Source organism: Ambystoma mexicanum, chromosome 1q (genome assembly GCF_040938575.1).
Source record: "Ambystoma mexicanum isolate Mex_15411 chromosome 1q, UKY_AmexF1_1, whole genome shotgun sequence".
NCBI lineage: Eukaryota > Metazoa > Chordata > Amphibia > Caudata > Ambystomatidae > Ambystoma > Ambystoma mexicanum.
This window is the reverse complement of record NC_090922.1, coordinates 1329298824-1329312388: the sequence shown is the minus strand read 5'-3', so window position 1 is coordinate 1329312388 and position 13565 is coordinate 1329298824. Positions and strand designations below refer to the sequence as shown.

At 47.9% G+C, this 13565-nt stretch overlaps 1 protein-coding gene across 7 annotated transcripts in view; it reads right to left on the bottom strand.

Annotated features, from left to right (window-relative positions):
• TUT4 (terminal uridylyl transferase 4) overlaps positions 1 to 13565 on the bottom strand; it is a 2154442-nt gene that overhangs the window by 1999540 nt on the left and 141337 nt on the right. For all 7 annotated transcript variants that reach the window (XR_011291019.1, XM_069642184.1, XM_069642186.1 and 4 more), the window contains exon 6: positions 12807 to 12984. Coding sequence is in view for 6 of the 7 variants with exons in the window: in XM_069642184.1 (XP_069498285.1) it covers positions 12807 to 12984 (178 nt within the window). In the remaining variant the exon portion in view is untranslated. The remainder of the gene's footprint in view (positions 1 to 12806; positions 12985 to 13565) is intronic.

Here is a 13565-nt window from a genome sequence, read left to right as displayed (position 1 = left end):
CCTATTATGGAGAACAGGAAAGCCACCAAGGTCTACCCAATCCAATAAAGGTAGGTAGCGGAGAAGCAAGGCTTCGACTCAAGAGGAGTGCAAAGGGCTACAATGAGACACAGAGAGGACAACAATAATTCCAGTTAGACCTAGAAGTATACAAATATACAATGATTTAAAAGGCCTTTGAAATGAACACTTAGCAAAGAAATCTTCTGGAAATTATTATCACAAAACTTCTATTAAACATATATGACAAACATTACATACGTGTAATCGAATTTCTGATGTTTGCATCTGCTTAGAGTCACATGCTTTAGATAGGCTGACATTACATGGCTTATTTTCAACAGGACTCGTTTGTAATATTTTCGCTACTGTGACGTGTATTGTCCATCACACGTCCAGGTCCTCAGATTGTTTTGTTTCTGACCTGAGGTTGCCTGACGTGTGTCTTCATGTACAAGAAAAGTGCAAAAGGTGGAAGCCATCTATGTTCCTTCTACTCCCAACAAGAGGAGGAAGGGTGGGCACATGTGAATTTAAACAGATAGAAGCATCAGAAAAGACGATTACAGGTATGAAAATGGACTAACACCCAAGCCATATACCTGACATGTCCAACACAAGGGTCAGGCAATTACTGATAATTACACACACCTGACTTCCATCACACTTCCCCAAACGGATAAAAGACGGAGCACGAAAGCACACTCTGAGCAAGGCAAAACACATGAGGAAGCAGCAGTTCCGAGATGGCTGTTTAACATGAGGAGAAAGGCGGCAAGACCAGAAAGGGTTGCGCGGAGTCCAAGGAGTGTTCATTGTGTTCAAAACGCTGTCATTTTCCCAGACGAGAGGAGCTGCAGAAGTGTTTTTTACCTTTCATCTGAGAAGAGGAGGAGTTTTTGCTTAAAACCTTGCATCCGGGCACAAAGTTCACAAACAGTTGTGACGTCTTCCGAAAACTCTTCGTGCGGTCCACGTAGAACTTCAGCGCTCTAGCTACATCCAGCGAGTGCAAAGTCCTCTCGGCCGGCGACGAAGGCGACGGGAAAAAAACTGGTAACACCAAGGGCTCGCTGAGGTGGAAGTCCGACGGCACCTTGGGCATAAAGGAGGGGTGCGTCCTCAGCACCACCTTCGTGTCATGAAAAGTCAAGTATGGAGGCTTGCAAGATAGGGCCTGGATCTCTCCCACTCGTCGTGCGTAGGTGATGGCCACGAGGAAAGCTGTCTTCCATGACAGGAACTTCAAAGGCGACGAACGCATAGGCTCGAATGGGGCCCGCATGAGCCTGGTCAGCACCACATTAAGCTCCCACGCCAGGGCATGAGCCTTCACCGGCGTGAATGATCGGAATAGTCCCTTCATGAATTCCTTCACCAGGCGATGAGACTACAAGGACGCACGTCCCGTAGTCCTGGTATATCGGGAGATTGCAGCCAGATGTATTTTGATGGAGGCGTGAGCCAGTCCAGCTTTGGCCAGCGACAGTAGGTACGGCAGTACTTGAGGGGCCGTAATCCGCAGAGGGTTAATCTTCTGTGCACGGCACCAGACAGAGAACCTCTTCCATTTATAACCGTAACACTTGAGAGTTGAGGACGCCCTGGCTTTTGCAAGAACCTCTGTGCAATCAGCCGTTATATCGTACCCTCCAAACTCTAGTGCCGCAAGAGCCAGGCCTGCAAGTTCAGCGACTGTGGGTCGTGATGGAGAATGGCGCCTCCTTCCCTGGAGAGAAGATCCGCGTCCGCCGGCAGCTTGACTGGTGGAGACGTTGACAAGTCCAGAAGGTCCGGGAACCAGATCTGCCTCAGCCACGCCGGTGCGACGAGGATCATCCTGCACCTGGACCTCTTGAGCTGGTTGATGAGGCGAAGCAACAACGGCAAAGGAGGGAACGCGTATAGAAACAGGCCGTCCCAGGGGAACGAGAAAGCATCGCCCATGCTCCTCGGGTGTGGTAACCTGCTGGCGAACCTCTGGCACTTGGAGTTTGTCGCCGTCGCGAACAGGTCGATCTGGGGTTTGCCCCATCGTTGGAAGAGCCGATCCACTTGATCCTGTTGCAGTTCCCACTCGTGGCACGAGCGCAGCTCCCTGCTGCATGAGTCGGCAATGGTGTTTTTTATTCCTGCCAAGTGGAAGGGAACCAGAAACATCCCCTGGGCGACGGCCCAGTGCCACAGATCCTGGGCCTCCTTGGATAGGGCTGGGGATTTGGTGCCCCCCTGCTTCCGTATGTAGAACATCGTGGTGGTGTTGTCGGTGAAGATACTCACCACTTTGTCCTTGAGGGACGGAAGGAACGACTTGAGCGCCCAGAACACTGCTCGGAGCTCCAGGATGTTGATGTGGAGAGACCTCTCCTCCGGGAGCCAAAGGCCTCTTGCATGGAGATCTCCGGTGTGGGCCCCCCAACCCTCCAGAGAGGCGTCAGTCGTCACCGTCTCCTGAAACGCCGGGGTTTGAAAATCCGTGCCTGTAGTAAGTTGAGCCCGGGTGCCCCACCACAGGATCGCCCGACGGAACTCCTCGTCGAGAGGGATCCTGTCCTCGAAGCAGCCCGTCGCCTGAAACCAGTGGGCGTCGAGGAACTCCTGTAGCGGACGCATCCGAAGTCTGCAAAGGGGTACAAGGTAGATGCATGAGGACATCATCCCGTGAAGGGACTTGATGGACCTCACCCTGGCCACGTCCGTGGCTAACAGGTGCCGCACCTTGCCCAGGATGGTCCTCTCCTCTGAAGGGGAGGCCAATTGCCCCACTGTATCGAGCTTCGCTTCCAGAAACAGTGCTACTTGCGATGGAACCAGGTGGGATTTGGGGTAGTTGATGGCGAACCCCAGCTCCGTGAGTAACCGGACCGTCCTCGCCGTATGTTCGACGGCGAGTTCCCTTGTCCTTGCCCGGATTAGCCAGTCGTCCAGGTAGGGGTAGACGTGGATCCCATGCAGGCGCAGCCGAGCCGCCACTGGTGCCAGGCACTTGATGAAAACCCTGGGTGTCGACTTTAATCCGAATGTTAGGGCTCTGAATTGGTAGTGGCGTCCCTGCATCACGAACCTGAGGAACTTCATGTGCCTTTTTAGAATGGGGATGTGGAAGTAAGCATCCTCCAGGTCCAACGACGATAGGAAGTCGCCTTGCTCCAGCTGTCCCAGCACGTGCTGGAGGGTGACCATCCTGAATTTCTGCGCCTTGATGTATTTGTTTAACCGACGCAGGTCCAGGATGGGGCGCCAACTGCCTGTCTTCTTTCTGACGAGGAAGTACCTTGAGTACACTCCGGAGCCCCGGAGCGTCCTGGGGACGAGCTTGATGGCACCTTTCTTGAGCATCGCCCTTACCTCCAACAGCAGTTGAGGGACGTGATTCTCCTTCCTGGCCACGGGAGGAAAGCGAGGGCACTTCTTTTGGTATTCCAACAAGTGCCTGTTGGCCACGGTGTCCATCACTCAACGGTCGGTGGAGATGGACTCCAACACGCTGACGAACTTCGTCAGCCGGCCTCCCACCGGGGTGCTTCGGTGGGGGCCCGACGACACGGCTGGGTCAGTCTTCCTTGGAGGCGGCCTTGCCACCTTGGCGACGACGGCGGGATCCCCCTTGCTTGCCGCGACCTCTGTAGGCCTCCTGGGAAGAGGAGCGGGCCACCTGGCGGTAAGAGGAGGAGCCACCACTGGATCCTTTGGAGGCACCCTGTCTGCCTCCGGAGCTCCGAAAGGGCCGTCGCCGTTGAAGCACCCCAAGGGCCCGGGCCGTCTCCGAGTCGGTCTTGATGGCCTGTAGAGACTCGTCCACCGCCTTCCCAAAAAGGTTGTTGCCGTCAAACGGCATGTCCAACACTCTGGTATGGACGTCCTGGCGAAGGTCTGTCGCCTTGAGCCATCCTCGTCGTCGGAGGCAAACTCTGTTGCCCAGTTGGCGAAATCCGGTATCAGCAATGTCCGTTGCCACCGTTATGGCGTGATCCGACGCCACCTCGCCTTCCTGCAGAATTTCTAGGGCCTCCGCCCTTTTGTCATCAGACAGGAAATCTAGCAGGGGAGCTATCTTGAACCAGAGCTTCCTGTCGTAGCGGGCCACAATCGCTAAGGCATTGGCCGCCTTAATCGTTGTTGCCGCCGATGAGATGACTCGTCGTCCCATAGAATCCAACTTCTTGCCCTCGCTGTCCGGCGGGGAAGTGGAAGTTGAAGCCGCCGCGCCCGCTGCCCTCTTCTTAGCTGCTGCCTAGACGACCGAGTCCGGCGTGGGCTGGGCCCTGAGGCACAAGGGGGCGGCATCGGGGACCCGGTACTTCTTCTCGTACCTGTCCCTCTTGGCGGGAGTCGTGGAAGGGTTCTTGAGGACAGCAAGCCCCTCGTCCCAGATGTCGTCGAGTAAAGGTACTGCTCTTCAGGGCTGAGCTGGAAGAGCTCGGATGCCCTGGTTATCATGGCGTGGAGACGCCTGCGGGGGTTTGGGGGGGTGTTGACGACGGGATGTCCGCTGTGTCATCGCCGCCGTCATCGTCCGTCCCCGTATCCTCTCTAGGGTCCAGCAAGGGGGATGAGGGGTCCACCGGTCTCGCAGGCACGAAGGGCTGAGCGGGGTGGACTCTCCTCCGCTTGTTCGGAGGGCTTCCCGACGGGCCTGGTTCTGGCTCCTCCGTCGGGGTGCGTGGTAATCTCGTCCTTATCTCGGTACATAAGGATTGGATTGCCAACAAAAACGGCCGCCGAGCTATCCTGGGGCTCGGGCAATGGCTGCGACGGATGGGATGGCCGCTCCACTGGGCCCTGTTCATCGTCATCGTTGCTATCTTCGATCACGTCAGCGGGAACCATCCCCTGGGATCGAACCTTCTTGAACCTCTCGTTGAGGCCTATGGACCTCTCCTTGAGGCCCTTCTCGGTTTCCACCAGTTCCTCCTCAGAGGCTGATTCCGAGTCTGTAATGGCCACCGCCCCCCCATCTTTTTCATCCGGGGGCTTAACGGGGGTCTTAGCGATGGGCTGGAAAGAGGATTCCCTCCGCGGTGGCAGGGATACTCTGGGCCCAGAGGCCTTTTCCACTGGCGTAGTCTCAGCCGGCTCCGCCAGGGTCGCAGCGACCACTTCGGTAGAAGCCCTCACCACCTTAGGTGCGTCCTGGGCCTTCACCTTGAGGGGAGGGTCAGCGCCTCGCTCCCCCTTCGAGATCGACCGGGTCCGCTCCAGCGGCCTACCTGGGTTCTCAGACTTCCTCTTCCCCGAACCAGAGCGCTGGCTCGTGGTCGAACGTGCCGGAGAAGTAGCGCTATGCCTGGCAACCGAAGAACCTGACCTTTCGGCGCTCCCGGTGCCCGCGGACTCGGTGCTTGGCCTTCTGTTGGGCCCCCGTCGCCGGGGCACCCTCACAGGACTTAGAAGCCCGCTCAGACTTCTTCTTCGCCTTCTCACCTGCTGTGCCCTTCTCCAGCCAGGTGGCGAGGCGGGAACGACGATCTTGTTTGGTCCGTTCCGAAAGGTTCTTGCAGAACGCACAGTCTTTCTCCACGTGCGTCTTGTCCTCATGAAGGCAGTAGAGACATCGCAAATGCTCGTCCTCCTTGAAAACGTTATATAATCCGCATCCAGGGCAGTTCCTAAACAGCTTGGATCCGGGCGTCGAGTTTCCCTTGTCCTGGGCCATGTCCGTTGAGGCAGGCCGCAGATCTTCCGGAATCCTCCAAGAAGTGTAAACTCGATGAAAACTTCACCCTTGAGGGGCGTAGAAGAATTCCGAAACGGGTCCCCGTTATTGGAAGTAGAAACGGTGGAGCTTGAGGCTCGATTAAACCGAAAAAATTAGAAAATCCCCTGAAAAAACGTGAAAACGCAGTAAAAAACTCGAGAGCTAAACACGAGGACTCCCAACACTTGAGCGTGCGGTAAAAATCTGAGGATGGCTGCCGGAGGCGGGGCTTAGGGAGAGGGCAGTTATTGGCTGGGGGCAGTATGACCCAGAGATCAGTGATTGGTTACTACTAAGAAAGGCAGATCTGAAACGAAACTTGTACTGATTTTCTCTTTGCTGAGGATTCCCAGCCTGACGACGGGGAATATTCATGGCCATGTGAATCCATGCCAGACCCCATGCTGGAGAACTGTATTAATTACTTGATGTACTTTGTCTAGGTACCACACAGCGTAACCTCAATAAAATGCAAACTATTCAAAATGACGCCATCAAAGCAGCTTTGAATATCCTGAGGAAACAACATATCTCTGAAACCAGATGCAACTTGAACTTGCTTAACGTCAAGCAAAGAGTCGCACTTAAAACATTGTCCCTCACCCACAAAAGCCTATTCAATCTGGCACCGAAATACCTTTCCAATAATTTCATACGCAACACATCTTCCCATCCAACTAGAATCGCTCAAACCCACTGCATCAAGATCTGACAGTTCAAGCAACAAGGGCAGGAGGAGTTAGCTTCCTGGTCCTTGCTGCAAAAAAATGGAAGGTGCTTCCTACAACACTAAGAGCCGAACCTTCCTACCCACTATTTAGGAAAAATTTCAAGCTATGGCTACAGGAGCAAGATCATAGCATTGGCACATAACACGGATTTCCGGTACAGTCATAATCTGATTCTTTAACGACAATAAACATAGTTTCCATACAATATAACTATTGTCAAGATGTTTACTGTGATTTCAAGTTGCCTTGTCTTAATGCTTCTCACTTCCACTGGAACGCTTTTTTGCCTCTGTTAATGTACTGTACATACAATACACGTTTTTCTTCAGAGCGCCTGTCATAACTAATGTATATGTAATTTACTGTACATACAATAAATGTTTTCCTTCAGAGCGACTGTCTCAACTTGATGTATATACGCAATTTTCAATGTTTTAAGAAGAATGTTAAACTGTTGTAACCTGTAAGATTAGCGCCCAAATGCCTACGAGCTTGGTGTGTTCTACAAATAAACTAAAATAAACTAAACCGCAATAACGTGTGTGGACAGGTTTAATGTTGTTTCTAGAAACCTAGATGCGCGGCACCAGATGAAGGATGACAATTACAGAGAGAGGGACGGGCCCGCTAGTACTTTTGAGAGTAGTACTGATGGGCAAAAGAGTCCACCCCCTAGCCGTTGATACTTTGTTCGCAAATTAGAACTAGTTTAGCACGCATTCATGGCGGGAACAAGGGTTTGCCTAACAACTCTGGCTTCAGGAGTAAGAGTCGATCCCAGCCAAAAGACAAGGCACCCTCGTCGGACGAGTCATCTTCCGACTCATCATTCATGGAAAGGGAATATCCAAAAATTAGGAGATCTGCCCCTGCGCAGGGATTTCTAAATGCAAACAATGAGATAAGAGATGGCCAGAAAGGTATTTCAAGAACTGAGTACCAATATGTTAGCCATGACAATTGCAGTTGCCCCATTCCTGAAAATGTATGAACAATTCTATGATAATTTTAACGATCAGAACACCTTATGAATTCAAAAATGGTCAACATTGAAAGGGAGCTGACGGAAATGAAAACTCAAACTAACAACGATAACCAAAAAGCGGAAACATCTGCTGATCTCTTAAAGGATCAGATGAAAAACAACACAGAGGAAAAAAAGACTTCTTGCAGAAGTTGCCAGAGAAGCTCTGATGATCTTAAAGAGGGACCACCTCGATCGAGGAGGCAGTAGTGGGAAAACGCAATGTGATCCTAAAGTGACACCGCTTTTCAATAATCAGGCCAACGTGAAAACTCAATGTGACATAACACACAGTCATACAGTTGTCGCACCGACACAAGAAGCAAATAAAAACTGTGCAAATAGCATTGAGAATATCGAAATAGAGCATGAAATTTCCAGCAACATTACGGGGAGGACAGCAAGTGCCACGGAGAGAAATAAAAGCTTACAAAGCAAGTCAACGACAAAAACACTGATCATAGACAAACCATCTATCTAAACCATCTAAAACCTGCAAATGCAGAGGGTATAATTGGCAATCAATCGGTCACTGAAGAGATGACGCCCAAGTGAAAAAGCACAGGCAATAAAAGCCATGCCATCTTTGGGTTAAAAAAGAGCAGATATAACCAAAACCAGAGGAAAGAATTGAACACAAGATAAAAATAAAAAGAAGACAAAAAAATGTACCAAAATGGAAAACTCAAGACGCGAACCATTCACGCAAATTTCTGCAAAATATAAAGTCTTTGAATGCTACAATTCAATCTACCGCTTTGCAAAAACACTGACTCATGGTGCGCACTCGAGTCAACCACGTCAGCCAAAAGAAAAGGAATTAAAAGAGAACGTCAAAAGAGCCAACTTTAAATGTGGAAAACCAAAGTGAAGAAGAACTTATGACAGAGATGCTAAATCTATCTACACATGATACAGAAACAGAAGATGAAGATCAAGAGGAGAACAGTGCCCAAGTTGGAATTAAGATCCTATGTATTGAGTAAGAAGATGAGCAGGAGTTAGCGTCAAATGAAGCTAGACATGAGCCAAAGGAGAAACTCACAAAGAGTATGAAAAATTATTATAACACCGGAGCTCAAGTCCAATAGAGAAGAAGAGATGCTTCATTGCAAGCAAGATGGAAAAAGCTTTCGAACGATTGCCGAACGAAGAGCAATCATAAAAGCTAAGAAAACAAATTTAATGGAAACCCTGGTACCGAAAAAAAAGGCGTTGATTGCATTCGTAAGAAATCTATAACGATTCCGAACAACTTTCACACACTACGATGCAGGAAAAAAATAAGCAAAAAGCAGAATCTAAAAACAAGATCTAAGAGGAATGGAGAGTTGATAAACGGGTCCCATACTCCTCAACACACAGAAACACAGGTAAAAAGCAAATGGTATACTCAAACTACTGCTTAATGGTGGAACAAATCTTACCAACGAACAATGGGTTCATTCGAAATAGAAACAATGTGCTGCGTCTTTTCGATCATATACCACAACTAAGAATGATATCATCCAACAATATTAAAACAGGGGAATTTATTAAAGAAACTACACATGATCGTGTGTTACTACATATCTACTCGCGAGCAATTCGTGACTCAATTCTCAATGCGATCTCTGACATAAACCCATTGGGATTTTACATACTGGAAGTCAACATGCTGATAAAGCAGCCGAAACACAAACTACCCCAATCTGGTCTAAATCACAAACTACCCCAATCTGGTCTAAACATGCTAGAGTCTCGTATACCAAAACAGGCCTGCCGACAAAAGCCTGGCCTTCCTTATATAATGCTTAAACAAAGTGGACACCATCGGTGGAAAACTCAGAGGAGACAACTTGTAGTCCTCGAAAGGAAATCCTAGTGCCGCAAAAGCAAATAAAAATTACATTTGCGTGCAACAAGAAAGAGGCGATAGTGCCCAAAAATAATTAACAGTGCACTAATGAAAAGGAAGCAGATGTAAATTGGAGCTGGATTGCAGGAGTCCTGAACATCAATAACAGCAGCTAATGTCCATCGAAATCAGCAAATATAGCGATTCAGATGGGCTCCTGGAATACTCGCGCTTTTGCCCATTTGTTTCACAACACATCGAAGGCAATAAAATCATTGGACATACTATGCCTACAAGAGACTTGACTCTATACTTTGCCGATTGTTGAAGGCTATGAAATAACTCTAAACCTGGCCATAAAGAAAAAATTCAACCTATGGCAGGCCTAATTACTCTACTGAAGAAAAAAAGTGGAGGTCTGGTATTGAATACACACAATCATTCTCTCTATATTTAAACAACTACAATTCAACAGTCGATTGACATAGGGGGAAGGTGGCAAAAAGGACACATTTTAAATGTATATCGGAAACACCAGAGAGCGGGAGCCCTGACCTTCGTGGACAAAATATGTGAAATAATTGACAACATCATGTCTCCAGGGCCGAGGCCAAACAAAATTCTCTGTGGAGACCTACACATGGAGTGTGTCATGTTGGAGCCTGCTAAAAACAACAAAGTGAAAAAAAAATGAAACACAAATAAAACTAGAGAAAAATGGCTGGAAGAAATGGAGGCCAGGGATATGTTCATATTAAACGGAAACATAGTTGGAGACATCCCTCATCAGGCGACTTGGAGAAGAGACAATCAAAAATCTCTTCTTGACTATTTTTTTGTATTGTTGTATCGGAACAAACTGCCAAAAGAATGAGCAACCTCAGTGTTATTAATATGGCACAAAGTGATCACAGCTTGGTGAAAATCATTTTTAGAAGTATCAACAATAACCTCCACAAGATGGAAACAACCTGTGAATGTCGAACCCGGTCGTAACAGACTGAGAATAGATCGCAGTAAGGTGAATAATATCAGGAGAGCCCTACAAGATAAAATAAAACAAAAGGGCAATGATAAAATAGATTACTTTGCCCTACTGGAACAATACACAGAATCTTGCAGAGGAACCAGCAAAATGGGATTAAATAAGCGGCATGTGTATGATTTGGAAATCGTGAAATAGAAGCGCGATTTATCTTATACTTCGGCTTGCTATAATTGGCGGCAACTATCAAATTTGGGAAAAATGCCATTCTCCCTGAAAAACTCCCTGTATGAAGATTTGGGGGTAATGATAAATAACACCAATCCTCCATCAATTGGGAACTTCTACAGGAAAATGGTTGTACTGTTGGGTGAGCTCGCCTTAACCCCGGCGGACCTAGAATATCGGCAGGCTCATGTCAAACTTCGACTATTTGCGCATGATTGGGACAAGACATTAAATACAATTGAAAAATACAAAACCTATAAAGAAGTGGCCAAATTCTGCACAAGTCGTATCCCACACAAGCCTTACCTGTTGCAGTTTCCATGTCCCAAAGCCAGGGATCTATACATGAGATTCAAATTAAATCAACGGTCTACCTTAGACGGACTAAAAAATTGTGCAACGTATACACGTATACTGCAGTAAAGCCTGGCGATGATTGCAGATTTTGTAAAGAACCATGCATGCAGGAGTCTCTTAAACACTTGACTGCCAATTGTGTATTCTTTGAAATCCAACGCAAGGAAATATTTGGTATTGAATCAGTGGGGGTCTCGGCTGCCTCAACAGAATGGCTATGGCTCGCATGTATGTATGTGGGGTAATTCCACCAAAGCCATTTTACGGCTTACCAGATTCTTGGCTATTCTAAATATTGAATTGGAAAAAAACCGTATTAAGTTAGAAACATGATGTGTCTTCCTCGAAAATGCCATCTAAGGTTTTCTTTAATTTAGTGGGTATTTGTCCTTTTGGGTGTAACAATTGTGGGACTGTTTACAAGAAAATGACATCGAGACAAATAGCAAACAAGCTACTTCATAGGCACTAACCTAACTTAACAGTTCATATATTTGATTACCATCTGGCAGAATCATCATAAGATGCCTAGGGGTCCAGTGGGCGGTATGGAAGGAATCCAAAACTAATTGCTACTCGTCCTCCTGGCCGTCCTCGCTCTCCTTGGTGTGGGTGGCCCCAATAGACCTAGCGAAACAGGAATTTTGAGACTCCCGATCTGGTCGGACAGTGGAGCGGAGTGGAGCGGAGTGGAGCGGGTGGGCCAGTTGTTTTCAAAAAGGTACCTTCATATGTTACGAAGCTTTGTCTGATGTTGTAGGGAAGGACTCAGATGTCCACTTTTGAATACTTGAGGATCAGAGGGTTGCTCACTAATGGAAAGTGGAAAGGGAACTTGACACAATTAGAGTTGGTTCTGGTTTCAGCAGAGTGTCGGAAGGGTATCCTTTTGTGACTATATGGGTCTATGATCACGGCCGAGATGGGGAACAGACAAGACTTCAAGCAACGGTGGGAGAACTGGCCTGGGGAAGAAATTCTTGAGGAGATGTGGTCCAAGGTTTTAAAATTGCTTTCCATGAGAGCGTTTTTACATCTACAATAGAGCAGAATTTTAAAGTACTCCATGGATGGCATAGAGACCCAGTTAAGCTCTCCAGGATGTTTCGGGGCTCCTCCCAGCTGTGCCCCCGGGCTTGTGGACAGCAGGCCACGTGGTTTCACATGTGGTGAGACTGCCCAGTGATTCAGATGTATTGGTCGGACGTCTTAAGTTGGATGAAGGATGTCACTGGGATCCCTCTAGCTATGGACCCTCTTCAGAACTTATTGGAAGTCTCCAAGGTGGAGGGTGGAGAGACAAGGTTTCCTAGACTGTGGGAATCAATGCTAAGTGCGGGTAGGATTGCGCTTTCGCAAAAATGGACGTCCCCGGGAGCCCAGATAGGGCGGTCTGGGAATATGAGTTTAGGGACATCTACACGATGGAGAAGCCAACGCCTATTGTGAATGACCAAATGGGAGTGTTTCATGAGAAGTGGGGCCAACTGGTGGTAAATGGGGAGTGAGTTAAGTGGTGGGGAAGGGCGGGGCCTCGTGAAGGGGGACACAAAGGCATTGTAGGGATTGTGCTACGGTACCCGAGTGGTGTGGGAGGGGGGTCTCGCCTCCTGAATCACAGAGCTATGTAAATGTGGGAGTCACTGGTTTTAAGCTGTAGAGCTGGCACGCACATGGAGACCATGATATAGACTGTTCTATGTTAGTCACATGTATCGTATTTTTAGTTGTTTAGGGAAGCAAGCATTCTGTGAGTTTTGGGGGTGGGAGGAAGAGATTTTCAGCGGTTTCTGTGGTGGTTTTGTAACAAGTCATATGTAGTATCTGAAAACTGTTGGATACATTTACAATTAAATGTAAGTAAAAAAATAAAGTACAAAACATCCCATATCGACCTCAGTGAGGAGCATATACATATTACAGAGATGAAAACAAACAGAAGGTACCTGGTAAGCGCAAACAAACAATCCTTTCCATGTCATTCACAATTCTTTGTCGGACTATGAAGTCCTCATCTGATATACCATGTTCTCTGGCGGCTTCCATAAGAGCAGAGCGCAGTGCTGCCACTTGGGCAGGAGAAGGGGGTGGCAGACCACGCAGCTCATTTTCTTCTTGCTTTTCCTATGTAATTTTAAGAGTCAATGTGAGAATGCTTTGTAGACACCTGAAAATTTAACATACTTTTTTTTATTCACAAAGATCTCTCCAATAACAGGCAGACGGGAGAACATTACATCCCCTCACTCCCCTTTCCCTCTCACCTTTTCCCTCCCTCCTACAGACAAAGCCTCAATTAAAACAAAGCTTTAGATCAAATCCAGAAATCTTCCGCAGATTTCCTCATACAGTTTACATTTCTTTTGACTTCGAAGTATGACCCTTTGACGCACTGAGGTTTTTGAAGTTCTTGAAAACATACTAAAGCAGACAGGTACTTGTCCGATTTCCATTCTCTTAGAATCCATTTTTTGACTGTCAAAGCAGCCCTAAATAGCCAGCAATTATGAGGATATCACAGGTCAAAATCATATTCCATTTCCAATCAGAGTACTTTTATTCAGCCTTGGTGTTTTCTCCCCAGAAACGCCACACCATACAGCATTCCCAAATCATGTGTTCCAGTGAGCCCAGTTTATGTTTGCACCCACAACAGCCCTCTGAATCCTCGTGTCTCTCTTATGTAGCCTCTCAGGGGTCTGGTA